At 44.2% G+C, this 22,890-nt stretch overlaps 1 protein-coding gene across 16 annotated transcripts in view; it reads left to right on the forward strand.

Annotated features, from left to right (window-relative positions):
- Positions 1-1,052: 1,052 nt before the first annotated feature.
- ABI2 (abl interactor 2) overlaps positions 1,053-22,890 on the forward strand; it is a 63,834-nt gene continuing 41,996 nt past the window's right edge. For 4 of the 16 annotated variants that reach the window (XM_081833986.1, XM_081833975.1, XM_081833976.1 and 1 more), the window contains exon 1: positions 20,053-20,228. In XM_081833986.1, coding sequence (XP_081690112.1) covers positions 20,112-20,228 — 117 coding nt within the window. In that variant the 5' untranslated portion in view covers positions 20,053-20,111. Of the gene's footprint in view, positions 1,179-20,049; positions 20,229-22,890 lie in introns of those variants that run through there. The other 12 variants (XM_081833985.1, XM_081833973.1, XM_081833977.1 and 9 more) reach the window with 6 other exon arrangements.

Genomic DNA, 22,890 nt, shown 5'->3' on the forward strand with positions numbered 1-22,890 from the left:
TCCTGAAGGGGAGTGAAAGGCAGGATATCAAATCCAAACTCTTCTTCTCTTCTTCTTCTTGGCCAGCAGAGGGTTTTGTTGGTCTATCTATCATGGCGGTATATCTGGAGTTCCACCAGAATTGTGGGGACATCACTGAGTCCTATTGCCTCAGCCATCAGATCTTGAGTATAGCATTGCATACCCAACTGCATTTTTTAAAAATAGCTAGCATGTAGACCCAAACCAGTACATTGTCTATATTGGGTGTCGGGATGAGGACATACAATGGGAGCTGAAGTTCAGGAATGTCTGAAGAACCACAGGTTTTCCACCCCTGATCCAGAGGTATTGATGATTATGATAAATAATATATGTTGCTTGAAACACCCAGCGGAGAGGAACTGCGGCCTGGCCACAGTGATTTTCAGCTGAGACCCCAATGCAGTGAATTATCATTTCACATACTGATCAGAAAAAAACCACAGACAGCTGTATGGAACATTGCGCTTGTCTAGCAGCCAAGACTGATGTCAGGTTTTGTCATGTGAGCATGTCCTAAGGGTTTAGCTTTTGCAAGACTCCATCTGCTGAAGTGACTTCCGATCTCTGTTCTCCGTCCAGACCTCTCTGAGCTGCCGTTTCTGCCAGGCCTTAGCAGACCCCTCTGCTCTTGCTAAATAACTGCGTGGCAGCAATGTCGACAGCTCTAAAGTTGGGCTGCCTTATGGAAAAAGAGTGAAACGTATCACATGGGAGGAGGAGGAGGGCAGCGGCTTTCTCTCCGATGACTCATCATCCAAATGTTTTCATGCTTCCAGCGTCAAAGTCAGACGACAATAACAGGAGACGGAGTTTGCGTGCTGTCACCATGCTTTTTGATTTGAATGCAGGAGAAGAAAGAGGATCTGCAAGTACAGCTCGCAAAATGCAAAGGAATCTGAGCAGTCACTGTTATGACTGAGGCACTGTATATATGCGCAGCCTAAAACAAGAGGCGTCGCTAAAAAATTCATGGACATACTGTTGCCAAAGAGATCGCTTTCCTAAACAGGGTATTTTTAAAAAGACCAAGAGATGGCAAGAGATACGGTTAAGGTTGCACGGGCATTGGGCAGACTTTGTAATTCTGTATGCTGATTATCAAATAATGAAGAAATGAACCTGTGCTGCCAATTCTCGTAGTAGACCAGTAAGAAGTAAGTAAGTTAGATTCTGGAAAAAAAACCAATTATTCTCAAAGTCAATCATGTGGATGTTAGCCACAGATGGGGCAAGGGCTGCACCCCTGGCAACGCCCTTAATTTGGACATAAAAATCATTTTTGTATCGGAAGAAATTGTTTTTTAAAATAATGTCCAATAGTTGAATTAAGAAATGATATAGTGGAACTTGTATTTGCCTGGATCGCAATAGTTTTTCATTTGTCCCTCTTGTATGAGTTTTCTGTTTGTGGCTTCTGTAGTAGATTGTGTATCTTGTTCTCTCAATTTTTGGAGTATTAATATAAGATTTAGAATGTAGAATGGTTTGGTAGTGTTTTGTGTGCCGCTTATGTGCTGCTTACTTCTTACTGGATTATCAAATAATGGCTTTTGTCATCCTATAGACCAAGGATACTGTGATACTGGACCACAAATCCCATCTCCCCTGATCACTGGTTTATGGGCGTTTGGAGTCCAGAGGGCCATACGCTCACCACCCCTTCTTTGAAACGGAAACAGGTAGCCTGGATAACTTCAGTATTAATTCCTTCCCACTCTGATTAGATCTCCTTCACAAGTACTCTCATTTCCAGGTCAGCACCTTCTGCCTTTACCTCTGGGAGACATCCGAACCCTGCCTGGTTATTAAGCTCCAGGTTCTACCTAGCTATTTTTTCTAGGCAAGTAGCAAAGGCTGAATTGCAATATGCAGCTGCCTAAAAAGTGGTTATGTCATTGCTGGCAACCACAGACAGCTTTATCGTTTCGCAGAGTTGGCCAAAAGCCATGCAGGGTTGAAGTGCCACGAATTGTGGCAAGGAGGTGAAGATGCTCAGCTGATTTCACTAGAAATGCGCTGTTATAATCACCAGGGCCTATTATTCACTTACATCAGGTTGAATGTGCCTTTCAATTATTCTAACATGGAAACACTCCTGAATTGATGCCCTCATAGCTAATACAGTGCCGCAAAAGCAATCTCATCAGAACCTTCCCTGGGGTGCAGTTCTGGGGTGAATTCTCCTTCTCTGGCTGCACTCAAACAATGCCAGTGTGTTTATGCAACCATACCATTAGGGTTCGGAAGTCAGGAACGAGTGAAGCAGAATCTGCCTAAGGAGAGGCTCTGTTATCTCCTATGGGAAGGACCCTGCCAAATCTTTGCCATCAAAGACCGTGGATATCACCTAAGATCCTGTTATTGTTGTTTAGTCATTTAGTCGTGTCCGACTCTTCGTGACCCCATGGACCAGAGCATGCCAGGCACTCCTGTCTTCCACTGCCTCCTGCAGTTTGGTCAGACTTCTGCTGGTCCAACTTCTGCTGGTCCTCTGTTGTCCCCTTCTCCTTGTGCCCTCCATCTTTCCCAACATCAGGGTCTTTTCCAGGGAGTCTTCTCTTCTCATGAGGTGGCCAAAGTATTGGAGCCTCAGCTTCAGGATCTGTCCTTCCAGTGAGCACTCACGGCTGATTTCCTTCAGAATGGAGAGGTTTGTTCTTCTTGCAGTCCATGGGACTCTCAAGAGTCTCCTCCAGCACCATAATTCAAAAGCATCAATTCTTTGGCGATCAGCCTTCTTTATGGTCCAGCTCTCACTTCCATTCATCACTACTGGGAAAACCATAGCTTTAACTATACAGACCTTTGTTGGCAAGGTGATGTCTCTGCTTTTTAAGATGCTGTCTAGATTTGTCATTGCTTTTCCAGCAACTAAAATTCCTGGCTAAAAATTCATTTTAATGCAGACCCAGAAAGCTTACTACTGTAACCTCTTTATTGAGAGATATACATAATTCTATATGGTTTTCTGATATTACCCTGAAACTCAGGCAAATAGGGATTGCAATCCTTCTTCTATCACAAAGGGCTGTTTTCCCAGTTGTTTAAGAATGATTTTTAACGCCATTTAAGAAACTAATCCCTGTGTCAGATCCTCATTAGCTGCTGCTGCAAAATCACTAAGGCTTTTGCTCTTCAAGCCTTCGAGATTGTCTGCCTGTCCCATACCTCATGTGTTATGAGGTCATGCTATTGGAAGAAAAAAACCCCACCCTTTTGCTTGTCTTCTTCTTCTTTTTTTTTTTTTTAGTACATTTTTATTCAAATTGCACAAATAAACATACCGATAAACATATCAGTATACATATAAATATAAACATAGTTCATTTACATAGTTTATTATATCCCCTCCCCAAATTATACAAAAAAAGAAAAATTGAAAACTCGCAATATTTTGGGCTCTACCGAGCCTTGGACTCCCCTCCACCCTTTTGGTAAGTATCGAATAAATTCTACAGTCACGTATTTTATTTTTGATCTTAGTTATTAACCACTCACTGTTAGAGTTATTCCTTTTGCTTGTCTTCTAGTGAGTCTTCTTGTCTTTGGCAGAGAAAAGCTTTTTATTTATCTCCATGGGAGAGAAATACATTGTCTTGGGCAGAAAGAACCAGTGAGTCTTGGTTGTACCTAAAGAGGCAGCCTCTAGAATCCTTTCAGTCTACGAATTCTGCCGAAAAATAGTAATAAAAGGGGGGGAAATGGATGGAGTTCCTGTAAAAATATGCTTCGTACTTCAGAGGACATAGTCAAATTGGTTCACAGAGGGAAGCTCAAAATGAACCTTTTAAATCTGTTGCGCTTTCTCTCTTTCTCTGCACACACACTCACAGAATACACACTAATATTATTCAAATCAGCCATTGATAAATTCCTTGGTTTCTAATGGGTCTTACTAGGGCTATTTTAAAATCACGTTTCCCCCCTTCTGATCATACATCTCTGTTATGCACAAAACATTCTAATAATGGGTAAATGCTCTCCCAAAGAAGGTGTTTATTAACATAATGAAGACTGAGAGAGTTAAGATTTTATCCACTTTAGAATATCATTTAATCTACCAGAAGGGGACTAATTTGTTGGAATTAGTGAAATTAAATGGAATTCCAATTACAGCCTTCTGGATTCAAGCGATATATTTCATCATTACGAGTAGCCAGGACGTTGATTATAGGAAGACCACTCTTGTCACCGTCATGGCAAGAGGGATTTTCAGATTTAAATTCAAATGAATGAAGGCTTTGGAGCCTTGCAGTTGGAATGCACAGAGACCTGCAAAAAGAGAGACGCAGACTTAGGCATTGGTGCCCAAAGGTCAGGATCCTAGGTCCATGAACCTGAAGTCTACCAGTGACTAGGACACTAAGACATTAAACCTTTAAAGCTCATTCCTGCCACCCCAAGAATGCTGGGAACTGGTGCTTCCCTTGATGTCTTTGTCAGAGGTTCTCAACCTTTTTGAGTCTGCGACTCCCTTGACCAACTGCATTCATTCTGCGGCACCCCTGTGGGTCTCAGGAGCCCAGTTAGGTCCCCCCCCCCTTGCCTGCAGAGCTGGCAGCCTCTCACCCTTTTTCAAACACCTTTGCTTGTGGAGTGTTCCTTCAAACTCCTCTCCTGTCCTCCGGGCAGGCGCTGTTGCCCGCCACGGTCTCTGAGCTCCCCCCTGCCCCAAAGACAGGTGCCTCTTCACATTGCCCCACAGGAGCCTGGGAAGCACCTCCTGGCCAGCCCCAGAGGCACCATTCGCCTGCGGCACTTATAGCCAGGGCTGCTGCAACAAAGAGCTGTGCAAGCCTTTGGGAGGCAAAGACACGAGAGGGTATTAGAGGAGGGTGGGAAGGAAAGAGGGTCAGAGGCCAGTGTTGCCCGCGGCACCCCGACCATCCTTCAAGGCACCTCAGGGTGCCATGGCACGCTGGTTGAAAACCACTGCCCAATGTTATCCATTCAGTGGTCTGTGGTCTGCTGAGCTCCAGTCTGGGCTAAGGAGTCTAAGCTCCTGCATTCTGACTCGATACATGGCATCCAATCATGTAGCATTATCAGGGTTTGGGCTACCGGCATTGGCTCTTCAGCTCTGAGTTACGATTCACAGCCAATCATGTTGAGAGTGGGAGTGGACCAGGCCTTCAGAAATATATATAAGCAGTTGCTCTGCTCCTGATGTTCCGTTCCATTAGCTCAATAAGGTCTCTTGCTGTTATCCCTGTGTCTCAACTTGTAGAAGCCCACTGTCATGTACTGAGTTGAATAGGATCCAAAATGCAGCAGTCTGATTGGTCCTAGAACAATAGGATTCAGAATGTAGCAGTCTGATTGGTCCTAGAACAATGCAGCAGTATGACTGGTCCGCAGGAGCCACCCAATCCAGCTCTAGGTGGAAGTGAATCCACAACCTGATTGGCCTACAGGAGAATCCTGGAATTAGCCAATCACATGCAGCCCATTGTGTAAATAATGTACCGTATTTTTTGCCCTATAGGGCGCACTGGCCCATAGGACGCACCTCCTTTTTTGGGGGGGGAAATGAATAAAAAATTTTTATTTCCCCCCCCCAGCCCCCAGAACAGGCTGCTATCCGCAAGCCTTGCGAGCCCTCCAGAGGGCGCCTCGTGCTTCGGGCTGCAGGCTGCTGCCCGCAAGCCTTGCGAGCCCGTGGCAACTCCCGCCGGGCTTGCAAGGCTTGCGGATAGCTTCCTGAAGCCTGGAGAGCTAGAGGGGTTGGTGCGCACCAACCCCTCTCGCTCTCCAGGCTTCAGCGAAAGCCTGCATTCACCTCATAGGACGCACACACATTTCCCCTTCATTTTTGGAGGGGGAAAAGTGCGTCCTATAGGGCGAAAAATACGGTATATAAAGCAGATATTGTGGGGGAACTTCCATTCCTCCTCACCACTATGAGCTGAATAAAGAGCATGAAATCTCCTGTAGGCCAATCAGGTTGTGGATTTACTTCCACCTGGAGCTGGATTGGGTGGATTTACTTCCACCTGGAGTTGGATTGGGTGGCTCCTGTGGACCAATCATACTGCTGCATTGCTCTAGGACCAATCAAACTGCTGCATTCTGAATCCTATTGTTCTAGGACCAATCAGACTGCTGCATTTTGGATCCTATTCAGCTCAGTACTTAACACCCACCTTAAGCACATGCTTATTTTGCTTAATGGTTAACCCAGCCCTGGGTGGCCCTGGTATAGTATCCCTCTGGGCCATAGCAAATGACAGTAGTCAAGCCTGGAGGTAGGAAGAGGAGGAGCCTTACCAAAATCTTTTAACCCTACCACATCCAAGAGATAATTAAGTTGAGCTCCCATTAACTGCAAAGTATCACTTGGACACATTTTAGTGCTCTGGAGCAGCATTGTCATACCAGAAAGATCTGTTTTGTGAGAACACCATATAATAAGCTCTCTGCAGGAGAGGTTGGCCAAAGTGTCCCAGATTGTGTTTAAATCGAGAATGAATAATGTAAGAGCTACAGTGCCATTCTTTTCCTATTCTCACACCTAGGTTTGCCAGATTTTCAAAGGTTTGTCTGCAAGCATTTATTGAGCATGAAATTTCCTTGACATCTTGGCAACTTCTTGGGAGCGGGGTTCTTGCAGAAGGGTTGCTGAAATATGAATGAAGCCATTGACATTCTCGGGTCTGGGTGAAGACCCAGAAAGATCAAACATTTCTGTGCACTCATACTTTTTGGGTTTGTATCCACATCTCTTGGCCAATTTGAAAGTGACACACATCCTACATGAAAAGTACTTTTGAGAGGAGATATGATGCAGTTTGTCTTTTTATAGGGAACCTCTTTATAATGAAAGGGGCCATCTAGGCATCCTTTTTTATTGTGCCTTCTTGGTTAATTGGGCTAAAAGCAAAGGTTTCAGGGCAGCCATATTGTTTCCAATCAACGCACGACCCAGAACATACGTACAGTGGTACCTCGGGTTACACACGCTTCAGGTTACAGACGCTTCAGGTTACAGACTCCGCTAACCCAGAAGTAGTACCTCGGGTTAAGAACTTTGCTTCATGATGAGAACAGAAATTGTGTGGCGGCGGCGCGGCGGCCCCATTAGCTAAAGTGGTACTCATGTTAAGAACAGTTTCAGGTTAAGAACGGACCTCCAGAATGAACTAAGTTTTTGACCCGAGGTACCACTGTAGTGTAAAAAGTTACAGGATTTCAACATAACATTCTGGGTGGTTTTTTGATCCCACTTTCCTTGTACTATTGTTTAAGAAGGACCCACCGGCTGGAAATAATGCAAGCACATTGGAGGCACAATGCAGAACTGCTGATAAGTTGGGATGATGTCCAGCATGAATTCACCACTACTGCACTATTCTTGGGTCAACGACATGTTGCAGAATACACTGGCAAAAAACAAAACCCATCTGTAGGGGCCGCAAGTAAAAACAAAAAGATGTTTCCTGGAGGAAGAAAAGACAAGTTTACCTCTCCTTGTGTTTCTTCCTTTCAAGATTATCTTCTACGGCAGTTCTAGAAATGGAAGAATTAGTTATAAGAATCTCAAAAAGAATTTGCTGAGTGGAGGATTAGTTGGAAGGCTTCAACATGCAGTTTGACATGGCAAACAGAAGGTCTTGCCTCCTGCCTAGCAAATCTGAGGCAGCCCCTTCATGTGACGCAATGTTCTTCATGTCTGTTCAGATCATGTGACGGTGAGTTTCTCTGTAGCCTTATTGGAGTTCACTGATTGGGTCTGCATTGCTCCGGGACAGGAGGAAGGAAGTCAAATGACACCGAGGTTGATTCAAAGAAAGAGTTTATTCTGCTCTCCGGATAGCAGAAGGCACTTGCGTGATCAAGTCCACAGCAAGTCCAAAGAAATGAGAAGTTTCATGCAGTATATATATCCCCCAGGCACCCTCTCCCTCCTTCCCCAGGAATCCAACCACGTCAGCCTATGTACGCAGGTAGACATCACATATGTTCCTGCTCTGGTATTCTTAACCATAAAAGGGTATTCCTTCCTGTACTTCTGACCATAAAAGGATCTTCCTCTTCCTACTCTTATCTGGAAGAGGTCATCATCTCCGGGAACACGCTTCTGGAGTTTTTCCCGGACATCGGTCTGTGCCTCTTTTGTGGTCAGCACATAAGATAAGGTATTGACGTGTTTTCTCTGTTCCCCTAGAGAGAGCCAGGGTCATCCCTTGCCATGACTGATAAAGGAGAGAGCTGTGTTCTTGTTAAGCATTTGCTCAACGGCTCAAGTTTATGCATTTTAGCTAAGGGAAAATAGGGATTTTGGTGCAGTTTAAAACTGCCTGCACAGTCAGTTTTGGGTTTTGGGAAACCCATTCCTTCATGTCTTTAATGGAAACTCCTTTTATGTCCCACAAGCAGACCAATAAGGGATGCACTAATTGATGACAAACACAGGGGAGAATGGTGCAAAAGGCTGAAAATCTAAAGCACCCTTACTATGGGGTAAGCTCCATTGAACTCAGTAGTACTTACTCATTTCTGAGTAATCATGCTTAGGCTTGCACAAGTAGGCACACAGCTGGAAGGAATGAGATGGACGCCTTTTATATTGATTCTTACATCTAAGAAAATCAAGTATCACAATCTAGATGACAGTTGTCCACATTAAATGTAAATCTGTGTATCCCTAGCAGAGTATGAATTATTTAATTATCCCTGCATAGCTATGTTGAACAAAGTGACTTATAAAATATAAATAAGGTTTATGGAGTCTTAACTCAGTAAAAAAGAAAAGATAAAATAAGCAGGATTAGCAAACAGCTTAGATTGCAGTTGTCTTCTCTATTATCCTAAGAGTTTGGATCATGAAACTTTTTACAAGCATGGAGAATCTCAGGTGGAAAAACTTACAGAGCAGGGACAAAGAGAAAGACTCTTCTTTATAAACATTTGTTTCAAATTGGTTTCCTTGGCTCTGAAATACATCAAGGATTGTCCTGTGTCTGGAGGTACGTGACATACAAATGGTTCATTCTTTAAGACTGAGATAATTCAAGGGTATTCAGAGGAAGCCAAACACATCGATGCAGCAGTCCTTGTATTTTGTGCTGTCTCCATGGTTACTTTCCAAACATCTTGAAATTGCCCTGGGATTGTTTCGAAACCAGGGATGCTCGTGAGGTGAAAACACACAAGGGAAGATAGTGATTGAGGTGCTGGGGTTTTTAAGAGTTTAAGTCTTGCTGGATCAAACTATGGTCCAACTAACCCAACATTCTGTTTCAAACCAGATGAATTTGGAAGTCAGGCTAATATGCCTTGGCAAGAGGTAGGGAGGGAGAGCAAAGGGAACCCTGACTTTCTAAAATGTTTTCAAAATGCACTTTTAAGTTTTGGTTTTGGAGAAATCTTAACATTCTATATTGCATTGCATCGCAATTCCCCCATTTCATGATTTGTTAAGACATCCATATGGTATTTTGTTATTTTGTAAGCCGCTTACGTACTATCTTGGTTTTGAGTGGTATATAAATCTATGAAGGAAAATAAAAGAAGGGAGAATGCTCACAAGCAAAGAATGAAGATGTAGCTGTCATGGTTAAAAGGTAAAGGTAAAGGGACCCCTGACCATTAGGTCCCGTCATGGCCAACTCTGGGGTTGCGGCGCTCATCTCGCTTTATTGGCCAAGGGAGCCGGCGTACAGCTTCCGGGTCATGTGGCCAGCATGACTAAGCCGCTTCTGGTGAACCAGAGCAGCGCACGAAAACGCCGTTTACCTTCCCGCCGAAGCGGTACCTATTTATCTACTTGCACTTTGACGTGCTTTCGAACTGCTGGGTTGGCAGGAGCAGGGACTGAGCAACGGGAGCTCACCCCGTCGCGGGGATTTGAACCACCAGCCTTCTGATCAGCAAGTCCTATGCTCTGTGGTTTAACTCACCGCACCACCCGCGTCCCATAGCTGTCATGGTTAACACCTTTTATATAAGCCTCTCCTTTATGGCACAGAGAGGGAATGTTTGGCTGTTTGGATAATGTGTGAAATTTACCTCTCCCTGTCCCTGAACCCTGGCCAGGTTGGCTGGGGCTGATGGGCTTTGAAATCCACCAATATCTGGTGGTTTATGGGTTAATTTAATGTACATTAATCTTTATGGCTTAATCTAAGGCTAGTATTCTTTAGAAACATTACCTAAATCAATAGAAGTATTTGGAAACCACACGTCTATGGACTGAGCTGCCTGCCACTGAATCCAGTACTGTGGCCACTTGTTTCATGTTGTGATGAAGCTGCGCCGTTGGAACTGGGGTTAATGGAACTTTTACACACTGTAGTGTTCCAGAAATATTTTTAGTTTATAACCATTTTCCTCTTCAGCCTCCCTATACAGCCAAATATATTAACCCCCCTACAAATGCTCTGATTGCATCTCAATGAAAGATTGTAACGAACAACAACGATATAAATGCTCAATTTTTAAAGAGTTCAGCTCCTATAGAAATAATTCACATGTGTGAAATGATGCAAATATGGCAGAGGGATAAACAGGAAATAATTCTTCCAACATTCTGGCTTTAAAAGTTGTGGAGGTGATGAGTGATTTGCCTGAGATTACTGAGGAAACTGAGTTCTCAGCGAGGTGGTTAATCTGCTCTGGGTTATAGAGCTTCGGATGACAATGAGCACATAACTAAATATTCCTTTTTGCAAAAATAAACCCCCGCTCACAGAAAACTTGCATGTCAGGGAGAAAGCTAAGCTAGAACCATTATCCCTGACATCTAGGTTTCTTTGACGGGGACCTTTTTGAAAGAAGCAGCATTCAATCATTCACGGTAGCTCAGAGTCACACCTACAGTCTCAGAGACAGGTTTGCCACCTCAGTGAAAGCCGAAATGTAGCCTTATTAGACTTTACTGATTGGTTGGGTGAGCGTTGCTCCCGGACGGGAGGAAAGAAGTCAAATGACTCCGAGGTTTGGTTCAGAGAAAGAGTTTATTCTGCTCTCCGGATAGCAGAAGGCACTGCGTGAATCAGTTCACAGCAAGCACAAAAGCAATATAAATTGCATACAGTATATATATCCTCCAGGCACCCTCTCCCCCCTTCCCCAGGAATCCAGACACGTCAGCTTATACACCTAAGTTTACATCCATGACCATAAACAGATGTTCCTGTTCTGGTACTCTTGACCATAAAAGGATGTTCCTGTTCCTGTATTCCTTATATTGGGGTAAGAAGGTCACCAACTCTAAGAGCACTCCTGGCGCTGTTCCCGGGCATGGGGGCTGACAAGGTCTGTGCATCAGTGTGGTCAGGATGTAAGATAAGATGTGCCATCCCTGCTCCACTCGGAACTGACAAGGCCATCCGTCATTACCAGCCTTCATGGACTGATAAGGGAGATGGTTATGTTTGTACAGCTGGGTTCCTGTTATATATGAGCTCAAGTTAATGGTTTTTAGCTAATGCACCCTTGGAGAAGGAGAAACAGGGATTTTGGGGCCCGTTTCAGACTGACTGCACAGTCAGGTTTTAGATTTGGGAAACCCATTCCTTCAAAAGTAGACACAATTGGGTAATCACTTTTGTTGTTTGCATATTTCACCAACGCGGTCCAGATCTGTTAGGGAGGTGCTACACATCAGCTGGACCTCTCCCTGCATGCAAATCCCTGACACAGAAGCCTAAGGAGGCAGGACAATGTGACGGAAAATAGCAATGCATGCTTTTACCTAGCAGCAATGACCAGCAATCAATCCAAGGAGCAGGGCTTGCAGGTAACCTTAGCAATAATCAAGCCGTTGAACCCAAAGTCCTAATTAAACTGCTCACAGGGGTTGGCAGATCCAATATTTTGGCGAAACTCCCTAGCAAGACTAGTGTACGAGGGACGCACTAGGCCTAGCAGGTTGGAGCATCAGAATGCGACATGGGGAAACACTAACTGGGATGCTTTCAGACATGGAGCAAAGTGGTTTACCTGTTGTACCACATTTTTTGCTCTATAAGACTCACTTTTCCCCTCCTAAAATGTGTGTGCGTCTTATGGAGCGAATGCAGGCTGTGCAGCTATCCCAGAAGCCAGAACAGCAAGAGGGATTGCTGCTTTCACTGCACAGCGATCCCTCTTGCTGTTCTGGCTTCTGAGATTCAGAATATTTTTTTTCTTGTTTTCCTCCTCCAAAAACTAGGTGCGTCTTGTGGTCTGGTGCGTCTTATAGAGTGAAAAATACGGTAATTCATTCTTCCCTATGAGTCGTCTGAGGATGGTTTAGTAACCTGTGACAGAGCATTCTCCTTACTTTAGCAACTTGCAGTTCTTCAGCTCCTACCATTCTCCGGTGGTGAAAATGCTACAAGTCCCAATGAGTAATATTAGTAAATTTGTAATAATTGCCTGACCATCCCGTAAAGCGCAGGTGCAATATAACTGAAGCATCGTTTCTCCCAAACGTTCTGCTCTGTGATTCCGTGCAGACTAGACCCCACACTTTGTAGGTGAACGTGTCAATATTGTTTGGCCTCTTAACGCTCAATGAAATCCGTCTTGTTTCCTGTGAACCATATGATCGGATCACCTGCCTAGGCAGCTTTTTGTTTTCAAAAAAGCATCTCTTTTCGACCCAGTTCTTCCAAATGTTTTATGTGATTAGTGTTTCTCCATTCACACGTAAAACATTTATTGGCTCCTGGGTGCATTTTGGGTAGGAGGAGCCTTCTTCCAAGTAGCTGTCTAGGGCAGATTAAAGGAGGGGAAACAATAGAAAAATGTGTGTTCGTGTGGTGGGGGCACTCTTGGAAAACAGATGAGATTTTTCTGAAGGACAGCAAGCAAAGCTTGTAAATAATGAAGTGATTATGAATCAGACTGAAGGGAACTTGTTCATCACCCATCACTAAATGATGTATGTGTGCACTGCAGATAAATGGTTTTTCTTTTCAATTGTTAGGTGTGCTGTTCACTGTGCCAACCAATGTTTGATACCTGGTAGTCCAAACAGCTAGGGAATTAAGATTGCCGGAAGAAATATCAACAACCTCAGATATGCAGATGACACAACCTTGATGGCAGAAAGTGAGGAGGAATTAAAGAAACTTTTATTGAGGGTGAAAGAGGAGAGCGCAAAATATGGTCTGAAGCTCAACATCAAAAAAACGAAGATCATGGCCACTGGTCCCACCACCTCCTGACAAATAGAAGGGGAAGAAATGGAGGCAGTGAGAGATTTTACTTTCTTGGGCTCCATGATCACTGCAGATGGTGACAGCAGTCATGAAATTAAAAGACGCCTGCTTCTTGGGAGAAAAGCAATGACAAACCTAGACAGCATCTTAAAAAAGTAGAGACATCACTTTGCCAACAAAGGTCTGTATAGTAAAAGCTATGGTTTTCCCAGTAGTGATGTATGGAAGTAAGAGCTGGACCATAAAGAAGGCTGATCGCCGAAGAATTGATGCTTTTGAATTATGGTGCTGGAGGAGACTCTTGAGAGTCCCATGGACTGCAAGAAGATCAAACCTCTCCATTCTGAAGGAAATCAGCCCTGAGTGCTCACTGGAAGCACAGAGCCTGAAGCTGAGACTTCAATACTTTGGCCACCTCATGAGAAGAGAAGACTCCCTGTAAAAGACCCTGATGTTGGGAAAGATGGAGGGCACAAGGAGAAGGGGAGGACAGAGGACGAGATGGTTGGATAGTGTTCTCGAAGCTACCAGCATGCGTTTGACCAAACTGCGGGAGGCAGTGGAAGACAGGAGTGCCTGGCGTGCTCTGGTCCGTGGGGTCATGAAGAGTCAGACACGACTAAACAACAAGTCCAAACGGCAGACTAAGGAGTGGCGAACTACCAAGGGCTACTCAGTCCAAAAGAATAAGTGCAAAGAGTTTGACAAAAAATAGTTGGCACCTCTTTCCTGAAATGCCTTTCCCCTTTTTTCTGATTTAGCGCTACAGTGCTAAACCAGCCACAGAGGAAGCCATCTGGATGCTGCCTTATCTCTGAGCAGTTTAATTTAGAACAAGAAGACTGTTTCACAAAGAGGCACTTGAAAACTGCACCTTTTCCTATGTAATTGATTCTCGACTTAACATACTGAAATGAAATTTTCACAAGGGTGTTCCTCTGCTGCAATACAGCTTTGACGGCTATAAATTCACAGCTGAATGCTGGAAAATGGCATCCAATTTTGTCCTTCCTAGTTCTTTATTGTCTTATAAATACTTGGTGGAATTGGATATAACTTTCATGAGAACCAGTAATTAATCTTTTCTAAGACAGGTATAAACAGAACGGTAAAATCTCATTTATTCCAGAATGGTGGAAATACCTTGCACTTAGTGGACTATGCATGTATAATTTATGCAACATTGATAAATCCTAATGATCATTTAGGGATCCAGTGGATACACAATTTGAACTCAGGTGTATCAGCTGAATTCAATGTTACTATTTTCCTCCCGAGGACATTCGTTTTCAGGTATTGGATATCTCATGCTTTGACAGGCGACAAATTAGGAGAGTGGGGAATATTACTTATCCACTATTTCACGTGGCAAATAATGACAAAATACAAAAGCATTCTGGAAATATATGCAACATTAGGGAACTCTGCTTGTTAATCTCCAGAGGAAAAAGATGCATTTGTTTTTCTAAACTCTAAACAGGGAGTTTGGCCTTGTTGTGGCTTTCAATAGGTTTAATGATTGAAATTATAATCCAGGAAGGCGAATGTGTAATATGAGAGGAGTTATTTAGCGGGATGCTATTTCTCTGCATACGTATTTTTACAAAGAGATCATCAGTATTCCAAATGTCATTTATCTTTGTGACAGTAATAGGTATTTCACAATTCTTGTTTTAACTACTCTCAACAGTAGCTACATCAATTTATATTCTAGTCAATTTTATGATTATTTTTTTAAGCCTCCACTGTGCAAAGGTTTTCAAACATTGGGCATGATCTAGCCAAAGTTAAGCATGGTGAAGTCCTGTTGATTTTAACGAGAGGGTTAAAACTCTGTTAGCTACCCATGGAACGTAACACATTATAAAAATAAAAATAAATTAAAAGCATTGATTCCCACTCTCCCCAGTGGGGCTTGCTTCTAAGTAAATATGCATAAGATTACCTTTCGTATAGGAGGGACAGGCTGACTTAGTCTTGTGTGGTCTACCTTATTAATAGAGCCCTTGTGATCCACTGACATGTTTTAAATTAACAAAGCAAGATTGTGTGCTCAGTTAAGGCAAAATCTATGTTATGTATTCCCAAGAGCACTCTCGTTTAAGAACAAGAAAAGTGCTGTTCTGGATCAGACAAAGGCCGAGCAAGTCTAGCAGTCTTTTGCAAGAATCCTAGTCTCCCTTCAGAAATTGGTAAGAAGCCCAGAGGCAGCACCTAGCACATTGGGGCTGGTGAATATATGTTTATTGGAAATAATAGCTGAAGCAATATTTCCAGTCAAGATTCCAGAGGGGTAGCCGCATTAGTCTGTTGCAAGAACCAATAAATACTGTGAATTTTAACAGATTTATTACGGCACAAGCTTTTTGTGGATTAGAGGCTAGTTCCAGGCAAGACTTGCCACACATTTGGTTTTTTTTTATATAATATTTTATTAAGTTTTATCAAAGAAAAAGGTTACATAAAGAAAAACACAGTGCATATAAACATACAAAAGACATCAAAATACAGAAAAAATCAAACAATTAATATATTAGAAAAAAAAGAAAAACCAAGAAGAAAAAATCAAAACACTAAAAAAGGTTCAAAAAGTTAAAAATAAAAATCCCTCTCTTTAATTTCTTACCATTCATAGACTTATTTTCTTGACTTCCTCACACCCCCTTTCTTGTATTCCAATTTGAAATTAATTAGCAAATTCCTTCTTATTAATTTTATCCTTAATTATCTTTCTTCACATAATGTTTGTTCCTAGTTTTCATCTAATATCCATCCCTTCTTTCATGTGCTTATTTTACCTTTTTTTACTAGAACCCCTTCATTTCATTTCAATGTCATCAACATTCAAAAATTTTACAATGTTTTTGTAAATAGATTTTAAATTTCTTCCAATCTTCTTGACTTGCCACACATTTGGTCCCCAAACATTTATCCTGCAATAAATCTTTTACCCAGCCATAAATTTTGTGGGTTTCCCCTTTTAAAAATAAAAAAGTTCAGTCGGTAGAGCATGAGACTCTTAATCTCAGGGTTCATGGTTTGAGCCTCATGTTGGGGTTGGACTAGATGACCCTCGTGGCCCCTCTACAATTCTATGGTACTATGTACAATTCTCAAATTAGGATGGCTTATAGATGCATTTTTGAAAAACAACAACAGCAAGTAAGTAAATGACCCATTAAACAATAGATTGGGTTCCAGAAGGCTGTGTGCTGGTTCGAGGCCGTGTGCCAAGGGCGAAAAAGAAAAATAGCCTCATTTGCAACACATATGCCCTTTTAAAATGTGGTTCTTTTTTGTGGGGAATGTTATTGGGTTATCGTTCTTATTTTGATTAGGTATATCACAGCTCTATATTTTGATTTTGTTCTGTGAACTGCCTCGAGACATCCGGCTATAGGACGGTATAAAAATTCAATAAATACCGTATTTTTTGCTCTATAAGACTCACTTTTTCCCTCCTAAGAAGTAAGGGGAAATGTGTGTGTGTCTTATGGAGCGAATGCAGGCTTCGCAGCTATCCCAGAAGCCGGAACAGCAAGAGGGATTGCTGCTTTCACTGCGCGGCAATCCCTCTTGCTGTTCTGGCTTCTGAGATTCAGAATATTTTTTTTCTTGTTTTCCTCCTCCAAAAACTAGGCGCGTCTTGTGATGTGGTGGGTCTTATAGAGCGAAAAATATGGTAAATTAATGAAAATGATATAGAAAAATAAGGGTGGTTGGCTTTTGCTGCCCAACGCCCCAAGGAACTGAGTCCCCTAAGTCCAGAATCCGTCAGAGATGAAGGGATGGAGGCAGGATGCAGTGAAAGCAAGGCAGATCTTTATTTTTCTGTTGCCACAGAGTTCTCTCCCCTCCTAGAACCCAGAAGAAACATCTCTTTTCAGGGTTTGCATTTTGGCGTGGAGAAGGAGGACACCCCCTCTACAAACGGTCAGAAATTACATCACACACAAGGTGGGGTTACTGTGGCTCAGGCAGGCCAAGGTGTGATATTCCTGAGGATTTAGCAAGTTTCACAAAGTTCCAGACACAGTTTACACAATACATTAGCATTTGATAAGACCATCAGGATGACCATTGGACATCCCTCAAAGCAGAACATCTGGATATAGATATAGGAGAGGAATCCCTTCAAAAACTTCCCTTAATTGCTATCTGCCTACCTGTTCTCAGACAAGGGGGATTAAGGAGGCAGAGGAAATATTGAGAGTCTTTAGGAGAGCCAAGTTGGCTTTAATAATAATAATAATAATAATAATAATAATAATAATAATAATAATATACTGCCTTCAGGGTGGTTCACAGAACAAAATCAAAATATAAAACCACAAGATATATAATCAAAATAAAAACAGCAACCCAATAACCATTTTAAAAGGGCATAGGACGTCAATCAAATCAACCAAAGACCTGGTTAAAAAGGAACGCTTTTGCCTGGCGCCTAAAGGTGTATAATGAAGGCGCCAGGTGAACTACCCTGAGGAGAGCATGTCACAGACGGGGAGCCACTGCAGAGAAGTCCCTGTTCTCGTGTTGCCACCCTCTGGACCTCTTCAGGAGGTACATGAAGAAGCGCCTCAGATGATGATCTCAGGATCTGGGTAGGTTCCTATGGAAAGAGGTTTTGCCCTTGAGGTATTGCGGTCTGGAGCCGTTTACGGCTTCATAGGTCAAAACTTTTGGATTGCTCTCCTGTGCTATGTTAGGCATGTGGTTTATATACAGTGGTACCTCGGGATGCGAGCGGGATCTGTTCCGGAGCCCTGTCCGCATCCTGAATGGAACGTAAGACACGACGGCGCTTCTGCGCATGCGCGAGTCGCGTTTCGCCGCTTCCGCACATGCGTGTGACGTCATTTTGAGCGTCTGCACATACGCGAGCGGCGAAACCTGGAAGTAACACGCTCCGTTACTTCCAGGTTGCCATGGAGCACAACCCAAAAGTGCTTAACCTGAAGCACATTCAACCCAAGGTATGACTGTACTTACGTATGTGTATTTGCAGTTCCAGAAGGACATCTACTTCTGCTTCATTGACTATGCAAAAGCCTTTGACTGTGTCGACCACAGCAAACTATGACAAGTTCTTAAAGAAATGGGAGTGCCTGATCACCTCATCTGTCTCCTGAGAAATCCCTATGTGGGACAAGAAGCTACAGTTAGAACTGGATATGGAACAACTGATTGGTTCAAAATTGGGAAAGGAGTACAAGGCTGTATTTTGTCTCCCTGCTAATTTAACTTATATGCAGAATTCATCATGCGAAAGGCTGGGCTGGATGAATATGAAGCCGGAATTAAGATTGCCGGAAGAAATATCAACAACCTCAGATATGCTGATGACACAACCTTGATGGCAGAAAGTGAGGAGGAATTAAAGAAACTTTTATTAAGGGTGAAAGAGGAGAGCTCAAAATATGGTCTGAAGCTCAACATCAAAAAAACGAAGATCATGGCCACTGGTCCCATCACCTCCTGGCAAACAGAAGGGGAAGAAATGGAGGCAGTGAGAGATTTTACTTTCTTGGGCTCCACGATCACTGCAGATGGTGACAGCAGCCATGAAATTAAAAGACGCCTGCTCCTTGGGAGAAAGGCGATGACAAACCTAGACAGCATCTTAAAAAGCAGAGACATCACCTTGCCAACAAAGGTCTGTATAGTTAAAGCTATGGTTTTCCCAGTAGTGATGTATGGAAGTGAGAGCTGGACCATAAAGGAGGCTGATCACCGAAGAATTGATGCTTTTGAATTCTGGTGCTGGAGGAGACTCTTGAGAGTCCCATGGACTGCAAGAAGATCAAACCGATCCATTCTGAAGGAAATCAGCCCTGAGTGCTCACTGGAAGGACAGATCCTGAAGCTGAGACTTCAATACTTTGGCCACCTCATGAGAAGAGAAGACTCCCTGGAAAAGACCCTGATGTTGGGAAAGATGGAGGGCACAAGGAGAAGGGGACGACGGAGGACTAGATGGTTGGACAGTGTTCTCGAAGCTACCAGCATGAGTCTGACCAAACTGCAGTAGGCAGTGGAAGACAGGAGTGCCTGACGTGCTTTGGTCCAGGGGGTCACGAAGAGTCGGACATGACTAAACGACTAAACAACAACATTTGCCTTGTGCAATGATCAACATTTATTCTCTATTTGAGACCTCAGCGTTTCTGTAACAAAAGAAAATGGAATGTTGTGAAAAACAGATATGGAGACTGAATAATAATAATAATAATAGTAATATTTTTTTAGGGGGGGGAGGCTGAATGAGCTCCCTCACCCCCACCCAGCAGATGGTTGGAATTGTGGCATCCAGTTCACCTCCTCTCCAGCCACCACTATTCCTTTCTCCCCACACAGGGGGAAATGTGGGGGCATAGGAGACACCCCATCGCATCCCTCACTCCATTCCCCCCCCCCCTCACCCGCCAAGCCTTTCTCCCCACAGGCCGCCATGACGTGCGAGGGGGGCGGGGCACACGGGGACACCGGAAGCGGCCCGAACGGCGGCCGACCGCGGAAGGCGGGGTTTGCGTGTGAGGGAAAGCGGGGGGAGCATGCGCGTGAGCGAGGGAGAGCGCGCGCGAACGAGGGAGGAGGGGGGGAGGAGGAGGAGGAGGAGGAGCAGCAGCCGTTGTGGAAGCCCCCCGGCGCCTGCGCAGTGGCGTCCGCCGCTGTTGGCCGGTTGCGCCGCGCCTCCCGCCGACGCCTGGCCGGTGGGTGTTTCTCTCACGGCGAGGGGAAAGAGCGTGAGGCGCCGCGGCCGGGGGCCGTCGGAGGGCGTCGGTCGCAAGGGGGTGTTTGTGGGGCGGGGGGGGTGGTGTGTGTGAGGAGGGGAGGGGAGGGGGCGGCTGTCCGTCCCCGCGTCTGAGGCGCGGGGGGTTGTGAGGGGGGGGGGAGGCGAGGGAAGAGGGGCGGGACGGAGCGCGCGAGCATGTGAAGATGGCGGAGCTGCAGATGCTGCTGGAGGAGGAGATCCCCGGGGGGCGCCGGGCCCTCTTCGACAGCTACACCAACCTCGAGCGGGTCGCCGAGTACTGCGAGACCAACTACATACAGGTACGGGTGTTATGTGGGAAGGTGGGGGCGCGCCTCCCCCCCCCCAACCGGGTCTGGTCTCCTCCACCCCCCCCCCCAAAAAAAACAACAACCCCGCCGCCCCTTGCTGAGGGGAAATCTCGGGGCGTCATCCGTTTCGCGCTTCTGGAGGCCTGAAACCGGGAGTGTGGGGGTTGGGCGGTCGTGGGAAAGGGCGACACGCGTGTTGCGGCGGGATGTCCGCGCAAGAGGCCGCCTCGGCGTATCTTGGGCGCTGGGAGAGATGCTCGCTTTCGCAGGCGTTGTGTGTGTGTGTTTTTAAACAACAGTGGAGCAAGCCCGTGGACATGTTTTTTTGGGGGTGGGGTGGGGGGTGGGGAACCCAGCCAGATGGGCGGGGTGTGAATGTTTTTATTTATTAGATTTCTATCCCGCCCTTCATCAAAAAACCTCGCAAGAGAAATAATAATAATAATACATGGGGACGGGTTCCCTTTTTTTGCCCTCCCGGTGACCCTCCCCTGCTGCTCGCGGATCGCAGAAGCCGTGGGATCCTTCGGATCGTAGATGTGGAAGGGACCACGAGGGTCATCTAGCCCACCCACCCCCAGCCCCCCCGCAGCGCAGGAATCCTTTGCCCAACGTGGGGCTCGAACCCACGATTAAGAGCCTCGAGGAAACGCTTCTCGTTCCGCAGCGTTGTGTGGAGTGATTTGTGCTCATGCTGCGCTTGTTAAGTGTGTGTGTGTGAATGTGCACACGATTCTTGGCAGATGCTGCTGTGAAATGATTTGAGAACAGACCTTTCCCCCTTACAATGTGTCGCTCCTTCTAGATAGGTGGTGGCCAGATGTGCATTCATAAAGGACTGCCTTCTCTCCCCCCCCCCAAAGAATATCACAGTATGCTCGGAATAAGAGGATATTAGTTGATCTTGTAATTCAGACTCCCAAACCACCAGACTGCCCGTTACTGCTGAAATATTCAGCGGGCAACATTGTTCTGGAGGTGATGATGTTAAGCTTCATCTTCAGGGCTCCTCCTGTGATGTGGTAGTTGAGGTGACTTGCATGTGGGTGGGTTAGCATTTTGGTATTTCTGCTGTGTCTTGGGGGAAAGGAAAAAACCAACCGAGTTTCCTTCTGAATAAACATGCTGCGTGCTGAAATTATACTTGAATATTCAAACAGGCAGTTGGCCTAGCTTAGGTTGCATGTACAGTATTTTAAATTGCATCCTCGCCACACCAGCCTTTCATGCACACTTGCAGGAGAGAGGTGATACGGTTAATTCTCATATTATAGCATGGTATGCAGTGTCATTAAAATGTCACATTGATACAATTCAGCAGCTCTCTGCCTGCTGACTGGCATTTTGTCTTTCAAAAATTTTTCAATGAAGCTGCCATGTCAGTGACTGCATAGTGAAAAGATGCTGAGGAAAGACAAGACAAATGAGTAGTAGATCTCCAAAGGCACAGGGATGGGTGCATATGTGTAAGTTCCAAATATAAATAATGGCATAATGATAAATAATGGCATAATGACAGCTTGTCTTCCATGCATTGCTGATTAAAAGGGAAATCGGATATGGCTAACAACTGAATGCAGGTGATTTTGCTTCAAGTGGGCATTGTGAAGCTGCATCTGTTGCTTCAGTACATGCCTAGGTTTTATTCACGTACCTATTATCTTATTATTGAAGTCTGCATTGCCTTCCAACTCGTTCTAATGAATCTAAGCTTTCTGGGCTTTATGTAAAGGAATGGTTAAAGAAAAGAAAGGCAATTTTATTTTCTCTTGGCATAGTCAGGTCACTTTACAACAAGTGAATTCTGCAACCTGTTTTTGATTTGAAAAATAGCATAGCTTGGGGCATGTAAGGGTTGTGAAATCTTGGAATTTGTTGTATCCATGATGTAAGTATAGCAAGTTCTCAAGGAGAGACCAAGAAACAGTAAAAGACATTTATAGAATGTTTCTCTGTATCTTCTAACGTATTATTTGAAGAACAAGGGAAGGGTGGAGCATTTACAATGCCACAATGAGAATATGCATTGATTCATTTGCATTAGTTGAATGACCAGACCTATTAATTGGGTTATCTTTGTGTGTTCAGAGAGCTTTTGTAGTTGATCTGCCTTGGTGCATGTACCATGGTTTCACCATGGTGTCCTTTATGCGTAATAGCTAATGGTCTGAACTAAGCAAAAGTTTTTCTTTCATAGCACAGGATGAATGAGATCTTTTTTGCCATGTTGCATCATGGTGGGAACTGGTAGGCTTGCAGGATTTTTTGCTTTTAGTTTTAATAATAACGATGGAAAATATTCTGGCATTTGACCTGGAGATGACTGAATTTCTGATCAGGCTTTGCTGAAATGGTGGTGTGATGTGGCGAGAGCAATTATCATTGCCCCTTGATATCATAGCCTTGGAGAATTTTACTGAGGCTTGCAGAAGGTTAAAGAAGTATTGTTTGCAGAGGAACATAGAGTCTGATATAATGATAGAAATTTTAGCCAACTGTGCAGATTAAAGCTTTCTCTCCATATAGTCCTGGTAACAATACTTCTTGAGCTGACATATTTTTCTGTCAGATTTTTGATACTTAATTGTTATATTACATGATGTAAGGTGGGTAACTAATAAGGACCAGAGTGGAAGATAGATCTTGCTCAGTT

The sequence above is a fragment of the Podarcis erhardii genome (genome assembly GCF_964252035.2).
Source record: "Podarcis erhardii genome assembly, chromosome: 1".
In the NCBI taxonomy this organism is placed as follows: domain Eukaryota; kingdom Metazoa; phylum Chordata; class Lepidosauria; order Squamata; family Lacertidae; genus Podarcis; species Podarcis erhardii.